A 14,934-nucleotide genomic window follows, 5' to 3' on the forward strand; every position below is an offset into this window, starting at 1 on the left:
GGAACTTCACCAGACTGCCATGAATTTTCAAATACGATGGCTTGGCAACTTTGTCAGTTCCCTCAGATCCCAGAGATGGATCTCATTGGGTCCCATGGGCTTGCGCACCTTCAGATTCTTTAGATGGTCTTGAAACTGATCTTCCCTTACAGCAGGCAAATGATCATTCTCTTCCTTACATCAGGGCAACAAGGAAGAGAACATTGAATATCAGTAGCAGAAGTAACAGAAGTATGCTTTCTTTAAACAGTAAAATAATAGTGAATCTCTGGAAATGAAAAAAAATTCTAAGCAGTTTCAAAAGGAACTACTGTTCACAGACAAATCAATAGCTCAGTTGTATCCTCTCATTCAGAAAACCCTTTGCCACCTGCCTGAGTATGGGAGAGGGATCTCAATTTTTGTGCACTTTCCCTTCTGCTTATTGTCATAGATTAAAGAGTCTATAGATAAAAGATAAAGACTTATCTAGTATTGTCTTCTGGCTTCATCCTCTAGCTCAAAAATTACTATAAGTTGTTTTTGTTTTTGTTTTTAATGGGTAAAGTGAAACAAATTAATATACAGGATAAATCTGTCTTCATTCTGAGATTTTTTTTTCTTCTATTAATGTATTCTTTGTGTATGAATCTTTGAACCACTCACTGCAGATGGAAGCATGAGTTAGCATTATATCTTGGTGTAAACATGTGAAGAGGTCAAGGTTTATTGGAGCAATAAAATGACCCCACATAGTTTGTGGGTTATGTATGTTCTTCTGTAGCTGTTTGGTTTAATTTATTATCATGTCACCAAACTTCAGATGGTAATTTCTGTAAGTTGCAGGACATTTCAGATCATGTCTAAAGAAATGTATCTCTTATTCTCCTTCTGATGGCCTCCCTGATTCAGTCATGAGATCCCTGTTACAAAAAGAAACTTGAATAAAACACTTCTACAAAGTGAAAACTCAAAAGATTTCAGAGCCCTCTGTGGCATGTGGAAGTAATGACTGGGTGAATGAAGTAAGACAACTAACTCCAATTGAAGCCAGTATGAATTGCACAGCCAAATCCCTGGGAATTTAAGAATTAGGTTGAAAATAACCATATTTGATTAAATGTGCTTTCATTTGTCATTCTGACTTTTAGCTAATGGTTAATTCTTTTAATTCTTTTAGATCCATCCAGAAGTCTCTGTCTGAAAATGAAGCGTTTGGTTAGTAACTATTTAAATCATTCAGTATATGCTTATTAATCTCACAGAGCCAAATTTAATTAAGGGTCTGATTTGCTTTACAACCCTTGGAGCAAATGCAAAGGAAAGGAATAATACACCTAAGATACCAATGTATTCCCCCTTCTTCCCCCCGCTTTCTACACATACATTGGTTGTTAGATACTGGAACCAAAGCTATTTTAATTTCAGTTTAGTTCCTATACTCAAGAATCTATAATGGAACAGCATATGAAAATACTTAGCATGTTCAGTGACTCTTTAAACATTTAAATAAAAAAAATGTAAATCACTCTGATAGAATCAAATTCAGTCTTTTCAGTGCAATTCCTGGAAGCAAATAAAGGCACACGTGTTCTATGGGCTGCTAGGTATTAAAACCAAGGTTAAGATAAAAATCATTCTGATCAAATTTTAACAGTGTTAGATGAGGTCCTAGACAGGGACAAAAGACAACAAAACTCGAAGTCTGCCCAAATCTGTCAGATTTCCTATATTGCAAAACCATCTACTTATTTCCACTTACTATTGTTTGAGCAGATTCTACAGGATTCTGCAAGCCCATTTGGTTTACAATCTTATGCTATTTTTATAGACCTTCCTGTTATTTCACGGGTTTGCTATGAATTTAGGTGACTGCTCTCTGTGCTTTTACTTTAGACAGGAAAAATGTGAATGGCACACTTTGGCAGGGTTCCAGGAAGCTGGAGAATGATTCGTACATCAGAAGGCCCTGTCAGCTTGAAGGTAATTGCTAAATGTATTTCAGCTGATTTTGCATTTTTTCACAAAGTATTTTAAAATGGCACCTAGGAAAATTTCTTGTTTTTCACAAATAATCAAACTAAATAATTTGTCAAATCCTTTTGAGATCTACTTTGTCCTAATGGGGGGAAAAAGTAGTTTAAATAAAGCTTACTTTAAAACTGGGAAGCTGAGAACATGCTATGTGAATAATTCTGTCTGTGGTCCATGGGCAAAAAAAGAATTCTCCTATGGTAAATTGTCATTTTTGGGTTGTACAGGACTTCGCAAATGTAATATTATCCTATGGTTCCCTGTGTACTTTACACTGCTCCAAGTGCTAGGTACAAATTTTCTAGGCTACTCTTATCCAATTTGCTTTTTACGGTGCATTTCAACTAACTTTAATTGAAGCAATCATACAGGGAATTTGCTAGTGATGCTGTAAGAACTGACCAGTATAAATTCATTAAATTAGAAAAAATAACATGTGAGCATTCACATTGTTTATTTAAACTAGGCTTTAAAAAAATCAGAATGTTTTGACAACCTGCTTAATGTTGCTTCCAGGAATTGAATTTGTATTTGTACTTTCTAAAGCCAAGGAAGGCCCAATACAGCGCTTATGAGGCTAAAGCAGTCAAAGTTCAACACTTGTATTAGCATAAACAGAATCTTTGATATGTGAGATAAAATTGGATGTATCTTTCATTCTCTACTTAAGCCAACACAGTGGCAAGAGGGGAAGTACATTTATTTTTAGTAATTCCTGTAAAAATGGTCCAGAAATCATCCATTGTTCAGTGATTCTGCTGTTAATAGGATATGCCAAAGATAGCAAAGGACAAAGTGCCAGGTATCCCTCTGGATTTGCTTCACCACTTGAAGATGAATTCTTAAATGCTTGGAAAATAATGGATCTGAAATTGTAAACGCTATTGCATTTGTTTGTGTATGAGTAGGCTGGATTTCTACAAACCAGAGCCAGAATGAAAAGATGACAAGAAAATTTACAGAATCAGAGAATTCCAGACTCGATTCAGATGGAAGGGACCCTTAAACACCATCTAGTCCAACTCCCTTGTAATGAACAGGGACACCTACAGATAGATCAGGTTGCTTAGAGCCCCATCCAGCCTGAACTTGGATGTCTCCAGGCATAGGGCATCCACCACCTCTCTGGGCAACTTGTGCTAATGCTTCACTACCCTTGTCATAAAATACTTTTTCTCATATCCAAACTAAATCTCCCATCTTTTAGTTTGAAATAATTTCTCCTTGTGTTATCACAATAGACCCTTCTAAGGAGGAGCTCTGCCCTTGTGATGAACTGACGGGCAGAAAAGGAGTCTCACTGGCTTCAAAGGGAAAGGATTCTAATGATAACTGAAAGAAAAATTAGAGTTTCTTTCCGAGCAAGTCTTACTTTTAGCAAAAAATATTTCAAAATTCTTCAACCTACTGTACAGATTGTCAGTTTGAAGGTGGAAAAAAGTTGAATCAGAGAAGAAACTTTTTGACCTTCCTCCAGTCCTTCCTACTCAAGACTTTTTTTTTACCCTTTTAAATATCCAAAGCATGCAAAAGAAGCAGTGCACATTTTAAAAGCTGACAAGTGTTGTAATTGAAGGGCAGGGGCCCAGAGGGAACAGGAAGCAAGGCTGGCAGCTAAATAAAAATCTCCCTTTCCCCCTCTGCAGTAAAATTATTAAAAGGGAAGTCCCCTTCACACAGTGGTGAAAACCATTACAAGGAGATTTAAAGTGTTTCACTATTGATCAAGATAATTTGTCACTATTGATTAAAACCTTCTCTTAAGAGAGATAATCCTTCAAGGTCTGCAGATCTATTGCATAATATGATTTTCTGTTAGATGCAATAGGCTGTGTGTGGTGGCCAGCATAGGCTCCTGTGCTTACTTCAGAACTATATTGATGGGCCTGATCCAAACCTGATCAATGAAAAGACATCCAATGACTCTGGTAGCCTTTGCATTAGGTCCCTAATGTGACTGTGCAAAATCTATAAAATACCACTTATTCTTATAATAGTACAATATATATATCACATAAAGACCATATATATATCACAGACAGAATAGTGGGAATACCTATCTTCACTTACAAGCCCAAATCCAAATCATCAGTACCAGATTTGCCAGCCTGAAAATGACATTGTTGAAAAAGTTGACTATGAGAGTCATAGTCATTGAGCTTCCATGCACATGCATTCCTGAGACAAACAGAAAAGGGCTGACACCTTGCAGAAATAGTGGACATGACTCTCCCCTGCTCCTAATTCCCCCTACACTAAAGTGACCAGAAACTTCCCAGTTATGTTAATCTGACTGCATAAGCATTACTTGACATGAGTTGCAATGCCTCTAGAAGTCTAACTAGCTCTGCATTCAAATAAATGGGTGGGTTATCAGACACCTGGCCCTCAGTGACTTCAAGGAGATTTGTAGGTGCTTGGGACATCTGGTCATGTTAGATTTTGGACTCTAATATGCTTAGCATAAAATTGTTGGTATTGCTGTAACAATCAGGTATTCAGGAGAAAGATACTGTCTTCTAAGTTTATTTAAACTCTTACAGAAACCTCTAAAACTCACTAAAAAAAAAAAAAGGTGACTAATTTTCCTTCTTATTTTTGATGCGTATGCTAAATAAAGGAAATTGCTTAATGGGGTTTCCTGTGCAACCGACCTATGGTTTGAGGGTGGAAATCATGTGTGAACTGAATTTTGCTCTTTTATGCCTGATGCTCAGATCATAATTTGTGAATTTTAACTCAGACTTTACAATATCCAAGTAGCAAAATTACAGAAGCACTGAATGTTGTTTGTTTTGTTTTATTTACAAAGGATTGTCTTTTAAGAAAATTAACAATACTAAGTATGTCTCTTGATTCAGAATTATTTTCTTTATAAATAACATAAAAATATAGGTGTTAACTTGCCTGTACAGTGATGCTTTGATTGTTTCACTGACATGAGTTTACAAGTTTTTTTGATCAGCTTTATTCACCTTCTGTTTTTGTTTAATTCCAACATAAGTATAGACATTTTGAGGACTGGGGTAATAATTATTACCAATATTGCAAGGCATTCCTCAGCAGCAAAAATAAGACCAAGTTAAGATTATTTTCTGTTAATTTTGGAAAGCCAAGGTAGCACTTAATTCTGTGATTAGAAAATCATAATCAGGCTGATATGTGTATTGATGGAATGTAATCGCTAGGGTCACGCACTAGGTGATGGTGGATACTTTGCCTTGACTTAAAAATGGAAGTGAGAGTAGATCTTTCAAAATAGTCTTATTAAAATGTAGACTTTTAAAGTCATTTGACTAATTATTGTGCATTGTTGTAATGAAAGTAAACATTCTTCCCAAACAAAGCATTAGTTTCATGCTCATCCAACTATTTCAAAGATTGAAGTTAAACAGATCTCAACTGCAATGACCATTTTTGTCTAGGGAGTTCAAATTTTTATATAAATATTTCACATGCTTCTGCACTGAGATACTGGAGGAAGTGCTTGGTGGGATTCTGCGTTAGTAAACTGAGGACTAAGTTCAGATGAAGAAGTAAGCATGAATGAATTATATTTATGTACATCATCTTGTTAGTTTGCTCTGTAGTCTTACTTCAGAGTAGTTTGAGATAAAAATGCATGTTTACATGATACAGGGTTAACTTCAGAGAGTCAAAATGTCAGCTCAAACTATCAAGTGCAATTCAAATGATATTCGTCAGAAAAAAACCTGAAAGCAGGACATTTGAAAGCATGTCTTTTGTTGCTTTTTTCATTATTCATAGAAGATAATATTGTTGGTGACGGGATACATTTGCTGCGAGGAAAGAAGATAGAAGAAACAACATGCCAGGTAAAAGAACTACTCTCGAGCTTCTAAAATTTCAATCAAACAAAAAGCATATTTCTTGCTTCCATTCTGTATGAATTTTCAAAGCATGCACTTCATGGTCAGTATACCTGTATGTATTTCAGAAGTCAAGTTTAAAAGATCTTGGCTATCTGAGCTGTGCACCATTTTTATTATGCAGAACAAATAGGTTTTATCACTTAAAAAACTTCCTGTCTTCTTGAACAAACACATTTCTGTTAAATTGATGTGCTTGAATTGTAACAGCCAAGACCTATAGTAAGTGTTTGTATTAGTTTTGCGTGATCCATGTTGGCACATGTATCTCTAATGCTATCTTAATTTATATAAATGCATACTGTGTCTCTTCTGAATATATTAATTAGGCCACTACTATGAGCGATTAAAGAGTTCTGACCCCTGGGTTTGTATAATAATTGTAATATAAAAGTAGTTAACAACACATCAGCTGGTGAGAAGTGAGCAGCAGAGAGCCAGAAAAGAAAGTGATGTACCAGAGGGATTATGCTGCCCTTCAAAATGGACTTCAGCAGTTCTGAGAAATGGCCCCAAAAGAACCTCATCAAGTTCAATAAATGCAAGTGAAAGTATTGAACCTGGGGATGGATGACACCTTCTCCCAGTACAGGTTGAGGGGTAACTGATTGGAAAGCAGCCTTACAGGAAAGGACCAGTGCGTCCTGGTGTACGCCAACTTGACCATGAGCCAGAAAAGTGTTCTTGGAGAAAAGAAGGTCAGCAACCTCCGGGGCTGCATTGAGCAGAGCATTGCTAGCAGGCTGAAGAGGGTGATCCTTGCCCCATGTTCAGCATTAGTGAGCTGACCCACCTCTTGTGAGTGTCGGGTCCAATTATTGGCCCCCCAGTCCAAGAGAAGTAAATCCTCTTAAGGGCCACAAAAATAATTTAGAGATTGAAGCATATGTCATACATAGAGAAATTCAGAGACCTGAAGCAGAGAAGGCTCAGGGAGATCTGACCCAGGTGTACAAATGCTTTCTGGGAGAGTAAAGAAAAGAGTCAGACTCCTGTCAGGGGTGGGGTACCCAAGAACAGTACAAGAGGTAATAGAAACAAACTGAAATATAGAAAATTCCTTTTAACATAAAGAAAGTGAGTTTTTTTTGTTTTGTTTTGCTACAAAATTGAACAAACACTGGAAGAGGTTGCTCAGATAATCTGTGGAACGTCTGTCATTGAAAATGATTGGAAATGATTCAAACCTTCGACAGACCTGGGCAACCTGTTCTAGCAGACTTGTTCTCGCTAGAAGTCCCCAGACGTAACTTCCTGTCTCAGCCATCCCAAGTGCATCTGTGATTCTATAAAACATAAAAGAGCCAAGTTTACAAGAAAGAGCAATTAAAGAAATGAGCATTTTTGCACTCTGTCTCTCAGACAAACAGGCTTCTATAAGTGCTTCAGGAAAACTGAGATTCCCCATCCATTTCTTAAGTAGATGCTCATTCCATTCTGTTCTATTCAATTCCATCTTAAAGCACTTGCAAAAAGGGGCTTGGAGCAGAAGCACAGGTTGACTGACACAAGAGCAACGCTGTAATAGTTGAGCTTTACCATAAGAAAATAACTGTACCTTCTGAATTTATTTTTCTTTGCTCTTGTTTGTTCAAGTCTAGCAGGGCTCCCTCCATGGCTCAAACCCTTTGTAGCATATTGAGAAGGACATAAAATATGAAGTAATGCAGTCTTTGGGCTAATACATTTTCAAAAATGTTTCATGCCTCATTTCTCACGTAAATTCTTAGGTTGCATTCAGCCTTCAAAGTGTCATTCATATTCATGAAGAAAAAAAGGCTGGCATTCATTACTTTCACTGATAAGCTATAAGCACTGTCAGGCTTGCCCACCAGGGACTGCATCAGTGCCCCAGGGAAAGTGTATTCTCCTGATGTTCCTATCATGAGGACATTGTGACCAAGAAATGGATTATGAGCAGATGATGAAAGAGTGTATAGTCTTGTCTTTGCTTAGTTCTGAAGATCCTCCCATTTTCTCTGCTTTGTTAATCCAAACCAAACTCACACCCCTGGGGCTCAGCATCAGAGGCAAAATTAGGCAGACTGAATGAGGCTCTTTTTAGAACTGCATCAGTGACATTTGCTCCTCAGCTGAGGAGTTGAGGCTGAAGAAAGAATTGGGGTTTTCCTGCTCGTAGAAAAAAAGAGGATGTAGAATGCGATTCAAGCATCCCATGGTATAATGTAGGCAGCATGATGCTTATAGGGCATCCCAGGCCTGATGAAATGAAGACAGCTTGGTTTCAAACTGATTTCAGTGTGTGTCAGCCGGTGTCTATCAGCCATCACGTTTGTATGCACACAGTGTTTTGTTGAAAGACTGCTGATCTTTCAACCTTCATTTAATGACATGATAGTAACATGGTAATTTATACTTATTCATCTTATTTACATTGGATTTCTTTTAACTTTTCTTACCATCTAGGTGATAAATTATGAGCAATGGATTCCACCACGAGTTTACAATCCAAGAGTGGCAAGTAATGGTGAAATGGTGAGTTGCCACGAATATTGTTCACTTTATTTCAACAGTGGCTGGCAGTCATATGAAGAACATGCTGTTTTAAAATGGTTTCCTTTACTGCATGTTGCTTTCCCAACAGTTGAAAGATCTTTATCCAAAATCCATGCTTTTAATCATGATGTTTCTTTATCTTTTATAGAATAATTTATAATTGCTCTGTGGTTTTCCAAGGGAAAATCTGTCTAAACTTTTAGCCTGTTAGTTTGACTCTGAAATAATTTTTGAGCAGACAGAAAACCAGACCGAAATGATGGGGATATTTAAAGGTCAGGCTGATATCTATGGCCAAGAGCATAAGAAAGAAGTTTCCACAGTACTTGTCTGTTTATTGGCTGACTGTGGCTTTACTGACATTTTTTAACATAAAGTTTATCCAGAATCAGTGCCTTTTTCAAGCTACGGCAGAGGAGATTCAGGCTGGACATGAGGAAGTATTACTTTTCAGAAAGGGTGGTCAGGCACTGGAATGGACTGCCCAGGGAGGTGGTGGAATCACCGAGCCTGGGGGTGTTCAAGGAAAGACTGGATGTTGTGTTGAGGGACATGGTTTAGTAGGAGCTATTGGGAATAGGTGAACGGTTGGACTGGGTGATCTTTTAGGTCTTTTCCAACCTTAGTGATTCTATGATTCTATGATTCTATGATTCTACAGAGCTGACCCTTTGTATAAATGGAGCAGAATGTTCTCTATTCCAGTGTACTATTTTAATATTCATTATATGCAGCAGGGATATTACTGGTACTTTTGAAAAATTTCTGTGGTACTGTAACAGTAATACCACGGACGTGATAAACACATAGTAATTTTTCTCTTCTTGCTATTATACTATACTCTGAATATGAATGCATAACTAATCATGATTAAATCATTGCTGTTTTTTTAGGAAAGACAAACAGTTCAGGGAAAATCACAGAGACTTGGCTCTGCCGTGACTAAATTCTTTACACTGAGAAGTGACGTGCTGTGCAAGTACTTTTATTGAAATTAATGCAGTTAACCCAGGAAAAGGAGTGCTCAACAGGACTGAGATAACTGGAGTCAGGCCAACAGTCTTTTTCATTAAGCTTTCAAATTGCTATATTTCTGTCACCAGGTTAATCCTCGTAGCATCTCCGTGAGTAAAGATTTCTGAGGTATTTAGAAAGCATTAGGATAAACTACTGTTTGTCAGACACAATTTAGCTATTTCTGTCTGCAATCCATTTTTATAAGGACATTTTAAAATGTACACTTTTGACCATAACTGTTCATGTACACTTCATGCAAATTATTTTCAACTAAAATGCAGCTTGTTATTTATTTTCTTAGACAATTTTATTTTTTTAATTCATGTGACACCATTTTTCATGACTGAAATCCCTTAAGCATGGAAATAAAGAATATTCTTGTTCATGAAAGAATCCTTTGCTTACAGATACCTTTATCCACAAATTGTGTTGTAATCACAGAATCACAGAATTGCAGGGATTGAAAGGGACCTTAAGAAATTATTGAATCAACCCCCTGCTAAAGCAGGTACCCTATTCTGACCCTAAAACTTGAAGGAAAAAGAAAGTTAAAAGTTCTTTAAATGTGTTTGAAATTCACAGTTTTTGCAAGTACAGTCTTACTGCTCTGCGAACTAGGTTTCACTATCCCCCCATTACTGCTAAATATCATTCTCTTTCTATAGAGAAAGAAGGTACTAGAAAGTAGCATACTCCAAATTAGTAAAACAAATTACTTGTCCGGTCAGTAAAAATCTTCCTTCTGTCATATTCTGTACAGTAGCAACCAAAGATGCTAGCTTCCAGATAACACAAACAGAGAAGAAAATTGCTTGAAATCACAGAATAAAATTTAAGTTTTTCTCACTTTTATGCATGTTTTCAAAAAGTCTGACTGAGGTTGGTCAAGACAACATACCAAAACAATGAGAACAAGGACAATCAGTACACCTATCTACAGAAAATGGTGTTTTACTTCATTTACCATATGAGTAGGCAGCTAAAATTCTGGATTTTGATACTTACGCAAAGCAAAATAAACTGTTTTAAATTTAAAAATTGTCCCATCAGTGATTCTGTATGAGATTATATTTTCTCTGTAAAAAGGGGAGTTGCTGTATTTCAGTACATAAGACTAGCTAACAGTGAATGCTCTTAAAGTAAAGAGGATTAGAGTTTGCCATTAATAAAATTATCTGAACAGATTATCGTTTGTTTATCTTCATGTCTCCGTGATGGAAATCCTAGATCATAAGTCATTGTGTTGCTTTTGTATCATTACTTACAAGTGAACAAATAATTATTTCTATGAGAGTTCTTATCTAACTGAGCCATATTAGCATTTTAAACCCATTGTGATTAATTTTGCAAAGACATCTCACAATAGGAGACTGAAAAATTACACCTCCATTTCTATCTTTAGATAAACTAAAACTGAAATCCTGCTCTCCTGAATTTGGAGGATGGAAGAGGAGGCTTTAAACAAGTCATGACTAATCTAAGGATGTTTGCATTTGGCCCACAGTTGATGATGAATATTCAGATATAAGCTGTAAAAGGACTGTAAGCCGACAAAAGCTTTAAGGTGGATCTGCTTGGTCCTTATCCTACAAGATCCTTAAGAAGACAGAGATGGTTTGAAACTCAAAGACACTAGATCTTATTGGTCTGTGAAATAATTAATTCTTCAATTGGCAAAAAATTGAAGGAACCAATTTTTGTCTGTTATCTAGCAGTGGGAAATATAGGTATCAGACCAGCAGAACAGTCCATTCTGAGGACCTGATGCTCAGGGACTGGGTGTACCCTCACAAGTTTGCTGGTGACGATAAGCTGAGATATGACAGAAAGAAGGGATAGAGTCCAGAGGACCTGGACAGGCTTGTGAAGTTCAGAATCTCTCAAGATCCACCCCTAAGTAGCCTACCTAATCTACATTAGACTGTACTGGCAAGCCTCCCTGATGACTTTGTCTCAAAAGATTATGAGAAGCAGAAAGGAGCTAATGTGTGTGACCTAATTGTTGGGGAGAGTGCAATAAAGGTTTCTGCATTCCTACCTTCTGGTGACATCAGCACTAGCACTTAATCACTCATAATATCAGTAAAGATATATTATTTAAAAAGGCCAAATTAATTACTGATGTAAATAGATGAATATACACGGCAGCCATTATAGTCATTGCTGAACTGTTTTTACGCACTTCTAGTACATTTACTTTTCCTTGTTTCTAATGAAAATCAGATATCCTATGTGAAACACAGCACATGGCTATGGAAGATAAGTTATTTACTGTATGACATGTCTCTCTTAAAGAGAAGTTCACAGTCAGATTGGAAGAGAACTTGAGTATTTCTAGACTGTTGGATTATTGCAGCCAGCGGGTTACAGTCGATGGCTCTATGTCCAGGTGGAGGCTGGTCACAAGTGTGTACGACAGGAGTCCATCTTGGGATAGGTGTTCTTTAACATCTTTATCAGTGATCCAGAGAGTGGAATTGGGTGCGTGCTCAGCAACTATAAGCTGAGATACAACAGAAAAAAGGGACAGCATCCAGAGGGACCTAGACAGGCTTGAAATGTGGGCCAACAAGAACCTAATGATGTTTCAAAAGGCCAAGTGCAAGGTGCTGTCCTTGGATCAGGGAAATCCCAGATATGTATACAAACTGGGAGAAGAACTCATTGAGAGCAGCTCTGTAGAGAAGGTTATGGAGGTTCTGGTGGACAAAAGGCTGGGCATGAGCCAGCAGTGTGCTACTGCAGCCTGGAAGGCCAGTGGAATCCTGGGTTCCTTCAAAAGAGGGGTGGCCAGCAGACAGAAGGAGGTTATTGCCCCTTATATGTTGTTCTTCTAAGACAAAATCTGGAGTACTGCCTCCAGGCCTGTATCTCCCAGCACAAGAAAGATGTGAAGTTGTTGGAACAGGTCCAGAGGAGGGCCACAAAGATGATCAAAAGGCTGGAGCACCTCTTTTATGAAGAAAGGCTGAGGTAATTGGTACTTTTTTTCTATGAATTTTTAATAGTTACTTTTGTATCTTTGTTTTTTTTTGGCAGGGTGCAGAACCAAATGATAAAGCAGAGTCCATGGGAACATTAAAACGATTGCAGAAATTGGTCCGAACCAAAAAACCCAATGCACAAAGCTTGGAGGATGTCAAACATGTTTTGATCCCCCTTAGTAAGTAAGACATCAGAGCAGCATTCTTTCCAATATGGGCCAAATGTCACTGTATTGAACATGACTATAAACAATCCTCTCCTGATCTGTCATTCACCACCCACGATTTTCAAATCCCAGCTGAGATGTTACTGTGATAGCACTATGTGGTGACATCATCATAGTGTGAAAACCTGTTTCCTGTCACACTGGCTTGAGTTTTGTAACAGTATATCTTGCAAGTAGGAATTTCAGCTAAACAGTGGGGCCTCCGTGCTAGGGACAGTGTCTCCAAAAGGAGTTAGTGGTTTTGTATCTCATTTCATATCAGGAAGGCAAAGCTTACAAAAGCAAAGTTAACAGTCAGTGTTCATCCACGAGTCAGTAGCAGCTGGGAGCGCAAGAAAGTTTGTTCCACCATTCAGTCTCTCATCATACCTGATTGCCTAAGATACAATGCCTAAGGTATGATGTTGGGTCTCCTCCTACTGATCTGACTGTGCAGCAGTTCTTTATCTGAATTTATTTTGCCAACATTTATTTAACCATGCATGCATTTGGTATAGATGATATCTTTTAAACAAATACCAGCAAGTGACTTTTAGCGATCTAATTAATTACTACTCCAATCAAATAATTGTGAAGAAATTTAGATGTGGGATAGATTTCAGCAACTACTTTCTAATTCAAACATACATAACAGAAAGGAGTAGGAGAGTAATTGTCTAGAAAAACCCTCTGAACTTTTTCAATATTTAAACTAAGCATATACTCTCTGCAACTATTGCAGTAATATGACATTAACTTAGTAAATTTTCGTATTCATTTCAAAAACAGTAAAAATTTCCAGGATTTTGAGGGAACACAAATAAGCCAAGAGGAGAATAAATCTTGGTGTTGGCTCAGATGTCTTTCTGTCTTTGTAATTATTATTTTATTTTTTTTTAATGGAGTCTTCGGCTGTTTCATTACATAGAACGCAAAAGACAATATTTAAGAAAAGTATTATGCTATTTTCTGTATGTCTTGCAATATATCTTAACAGAAGTATTTGTATTTTTAAAGATACATTAGAAGATACTTATCTTTCAGAAGAGGATGAAGAGGCACTAACTTCCTGCATGAAACTGGCAAAACCTCAGGAAAAGAAAGCCTGGAAAGACAATGTGAGGAGAAAAGAAGAGACTGAGACTAGGGCAGAGTTTATTTCTGCATCTTTGGGCCGATCGTATACTTCCAAATTTAGTAACTTAGGAATGATTTCAATCCATTCAGAAACTGAATTTCATTTGTGGAGTGACTGGAAGCCATTTCCTGATAACCAGCTCTGTCCTTGTGATTTCTTGATTTCAAAAATAGAAGAATGGGAAAAATGTACTTGCGCTTCTCATCAGCCACATCTTACAAATTCCCTAACTGATATGGATCTGCAGTACTCTTGGGTAAGTGGAAGTGGTTCTTTTTGTACTGAAATGGGTAAAAAGTAGAAGCTTTTTGCTCTGGTTCAGCATTAAAAGCTGCTGTCATTTTACATATAGTTCAGAAATGCAATAAATCAGATCTGGATTTCAGGTAAATGGACGTGTCAGTCAAAGTAACACCAGGGGTTCCTTATCCTGAGGTTGTTCATTTTCTGTGCAGGCATTGGCAGCATTGAACGAGGCTTTAGATCATTTTGTTTCTCATCAGACACACTGGATTTTTCAGCTGTACATTAAATACTCATCCAGACTTAGAAAACTTTTTGAAAGTCTGGAGTAAACTGAAGTCAGTAAGGGTCAATGAAACAAGTGGTGTTGGATCAGGCCCCTAGAGGTCACTGCAATTCTAGTAAGGGACACTAGAGTTATTTGGAGAAAGGTCAGAGGCTGAAGAAGTATTGATGTATCTGTCTTCTTGGATCAGGTCAGCTGGTGAAACCTGTTTTTGCAATTACCTTTGTGGCAACAAGTTCTTAGAGATGGATGCAGGAGAGCAGAGTTCGATCTTGTTCTGAAACAGACTTTCTGAACAGCTATCTAGAGAAGGCTTTTCTATTTCAACTACTGTTGTTGGTTTTTGTTGTTGTTGTTGTTGTTGTTGGTTTTTTTAAGTGCAATTTAAAACTAGAAAACAAACAAACATAAACTTTAGTTGGAGAGATATATAAACAGTGGACACTGCAATGAGGTTTTTCTGCCCCTTAATACTGGAAACAGCAGGTCTTCTGGTATTGCACATGGTGATTGTAAACACGTGGAAGGTGATCAACTGACTGAAAACTATCAGGAAAAAGCAAACAGCAGACTCCTTTGCCTTTTCATTCATTCTCTCATGCTATGCTCCAGGGACAGAGATGGTTCACGCTCTGCAGTA

At 37.4% G+C, this 14,934-nt stretch overlaps 1 protein-coding gene across 1 annotated transcript in view; it reads left to right on the top strand.

Moving 5' to 3' along the window:
* The window catches only part of LOC122177442, a 38,585-nt gene extending 24,519 nt beyond the window's left edge, over positions 1-14,066 (top strand). The window contains exons 4-8 of the mRNA XM_042866827.1: positions 1,160-1,197; positions 5,782-5,849; positions 8,331-8,399; positions 12,477-12,600; positions 13,645-14,066. Coding sequence (XP_042722761.1) covers positions 1,160-1,197; positions 5,782-5,849; positions 8,331-8,399; positions 12,477-12,600; positions 13,645-14,066 — 721 coding nt within the window. The remainder of the gene's footprint in view (positions 1-1,159; positions 1,198-5,781; positions 5,850-8,330; positions 8,400-12,476; positions 12,601-13,644) is intronic.
* The last annotated feature ends 868 nt before the right edge of the window (positions 14,067-14,934 follow it).

This window comes from Lagopus leucura, unplaced genomic scaffold (assembly GCF_019238085.1).
Source record: "Lagopus leucura isolate 7727_CA_CO unplaced genomic scaffold, USGS_WTPT01 Super-Scaffold_100001, whole genome shotgun sequence".
NCBI classification, from domain to species: domain Eukaryota; kingdom Metazoa; phylum Chordata; class Aves; order Galliformes; family Phasianidae; genus Lagopus; species Lagopus leucura.